Source organism: Trichechus manatus, unplaced genomic scaffold, assembly GCF_000243295.1.
Source record: "Trichechus manatus latirostris isolate Lorelei unplaced genomic scaffold, TriManLat1.0 scaffold00393, whole genome shotgun sequence".
In the NCBI taxonomy this organism is placed as follows: Eukaryota; Metazoa; Chordata; class Mammalia; order Sirenia; family Trichechidae; genus Trichechus; species Trichechus manatus.
In genome coordinates this window covers 254717-257330 of record NW_004444329.1, presented here as the reverse complement: position 1 = coordinate 257330, position 2614 = coordinate 254717, and the positions used below count along the sequence as shown (strand labels likewise).

The following is a 2614-nucleotide window of genomic DNA, read 5'->3' as shown; positions in this document are numbered from 1 at the left end:
AGAATTTAGGAGGCTAGAAGTCCAAATTCAGGGTGCCAGCTTCAGGGAAAGGCTTTCTCTATCTGTCAGCTCTGGGGATAAAAGGTCTTCATCATCAATCTTCCCCTGGGTCTAGGAGTTTCTCAGAGGAGGGACTCTGGGTCAAAAGAGATTGACTCAGGATACAACGTACTCCTGTAGTTGAGTCCTGCCTCATTAAAATAACTGCCTCTAATCCTGCCTCATTAACATCATAGAGGGTATGATTTAGAAAAGCAAGTATAATAACATCTGATCACAAAATGGAGGACAACCACACTACTCTGGGGATCGTGGCCCAGTCAAGTTGACACATATTTTGGGAGGACACAATTCGATCCAAGACAAGGACTTGATGGATTTTGAAGGTGAAAGAAATGTTGAAGAAGAAAGAAAGAAATGAGGAAGAGGAAGGATAGAAATTGTCAAAACGTGTGACAGTGAAAGGAGGAGCTGGAGTGTTTTCTAAACTAAATCAGTTGCTTGAAAACATGGACTCAAAAGCTGATCACTTTGCTAAGGTTGATAGGTAGATTGAGGAAGCGGTGAGATGTTTCAGGGAAACAAGTCGGGGGGTGGGGGAGGACCATACAGAAAACTCTCACTAATTTTCTGACCAGAAACACCATGACCATTCCCAGGGACAATCCAGATGATTCTGAGCATTCCACAAGTGGAGTTATTTCAAATGGTGATGGCATTTCTAGTGAGAAAATTAGTGAGAAAAACATTAGGGAGCTGCCGAGGCTGTCATTTGATGAACTAGGCTTGAACTGGGGGGACTGTGATGGTTAAGGTTATGTGAGAACTTAGCTGGGCCAGGATTCTCAGTCATTTGTTAGATCCGTGGTAGTTTGGCAGTTACATAATAATGCAACAACCTCCATGATGAGATCTAATATAAGGCAATCACCTCCATGATGAGATTTCATATCACGTACTCACTTCCGTGATGAGATCTGGTATGAGTAGCCAATGAGCTGAAAAGGGAATTTCCTTGGGGGTGTGCCCTGCCTCCAGTATATATAGCTGGACGTTCCAGCAGGGCTGTCTTCACTCAGGATCGTGCATCCAGCTCCTTACCAAGTGACTGCCGGTTCTTGGAACTTGTGCCAGCCGCCTGCCATCTTAGCTGCTGATCTTGGATTCCTTGGCCTCTGCAGCCCGTGAGCCAGCGACAGTGGTGTGGTGTGCCAAACTTGGGTTTGTCAGCCGCTACAGCTACATGAATCCTGAGAAGCCTTCAGCCTGATGTCTGAACCCCAAATTTGGGACTTGCCAGACCCTACAACTATGAGTTGAAAGAAGGGAGAGTGTGGCCAGAAAGGTGTATAAAGGTTTCTGAGGAGCTGAGGAGCTAAGGAGGGACCCATGACGTGGAGCGCTGGAGTCATCACCTTTGCTCTCCCTGAGGTCTTAGAAGACCCATCGTGCTAACCACAGATCAGGATTGCTTTTGGATCAGATATCAGCATGAACAGCACAGGCCCACCCAGGCTCTTGGACCTTGTAACCCAGAGTCTGCTGCAGGTGGAAGCCTGGGCCATTGCGGCTCTGGAGTCACTGCCGACAGAACTCTTCCTGCCCTTGTTCACAGATGCTGTGGCTGGGAGACACAGCGAGACTCTGAAGGCAATTGTGCAGGCCTGGCCTTTCACCCACCTTCCCCTGGGGGCTCTGATTAAGGCTCAGCAGCCTCACCAGGACATCTTAAAAGTTGCACTGGATGGGCTCGATGTCCTGCTTGCCCAGAAGATCCGCCCCAGGAGATGGAAACTGAAAGTGCTGGATTTACGGGTGAATGCCAACACCATCTTCTGGAACATATGGTCTGGAATCTGGGACTGGTCCTCTGTGTGCTCATTCGAGGGGCCAGAGGCCACCCAGCCTAAGACTAAGAGGCAAAAAGTGGACGATTCCAGGAAGGAGGAAAAGCAACTCTTGGCCCCTGTGCAAGTGCTCCTAGAAGAGCTTTGCCTCCAGAAAGCCACCCCGGATGAATTCCTCACCTTTCTCATGAAGAGTGCCAAGCAGAGAAAAGGTCTGCCACACCTGTGCTGTAGGAAGCTGGAGTTTGTTGATATGCCACTCGGACATCTTCGGAAGATCCTGAAAATGGTGCAGCTGGACTGTGTCCAGGAGGTAGAAGTGAATGGCTCCTGGGACCTGTTCACCCTGGCCAGGTATGCTCCTCCCCTGGGCCAGATGGTTAACCTGAGCAGACTCCGTGTCTCTCACAATCTTGTGAATTGTTTCATTCCCTGGGCGGCGGAGGAAGTAGAGAAGCTAGTTTTCCAATTCAGCTCTCAGTTGCTCAGTCTGCACCAGCTCCAGGAACTCCACCTGGACTCTTCTTCCTGGAAGGCCGTCTAGACCAGGTGTTCAGGTGCCTGAAGACCCCCTTGGTAACTCTCTTGATAACTAACTGCTTGCTTTTGGAGCCCGACTTGACATACCTGTCGTCATACCTGAACACCAGCCACCTAAGGTACCTGAATTTGAGTGATGTCAACATGATGGGCTTAAGTCCTGAGTTCCTGCAAGTACTGCTAGAGAGAGCCACAGCCACCCTCCACCGCCTAGAATTAGACGGGTG

General features: G+C 49.3%; 1 protein-coding gene across 1 annotated transcript in view; it reads left to right on the top strand.

The window, feature by feature from the left end:
- Positions 1-1491: 1491 nt before the first annotated feature.
- The window catches only part of LOC111819336 (double homeobox protein 4-like protein 4), a 5930-nt gene continuing 4807 nt past the window's right edge, over positions 1492-2614 (top strand). Inside the window, 1 exon segment of the mRNA XM_023725760.1 lies at positions 1492-2201. Coding sequence (XP_023581528.1) covers positions 1492-2201 — 710 coding nt within the window.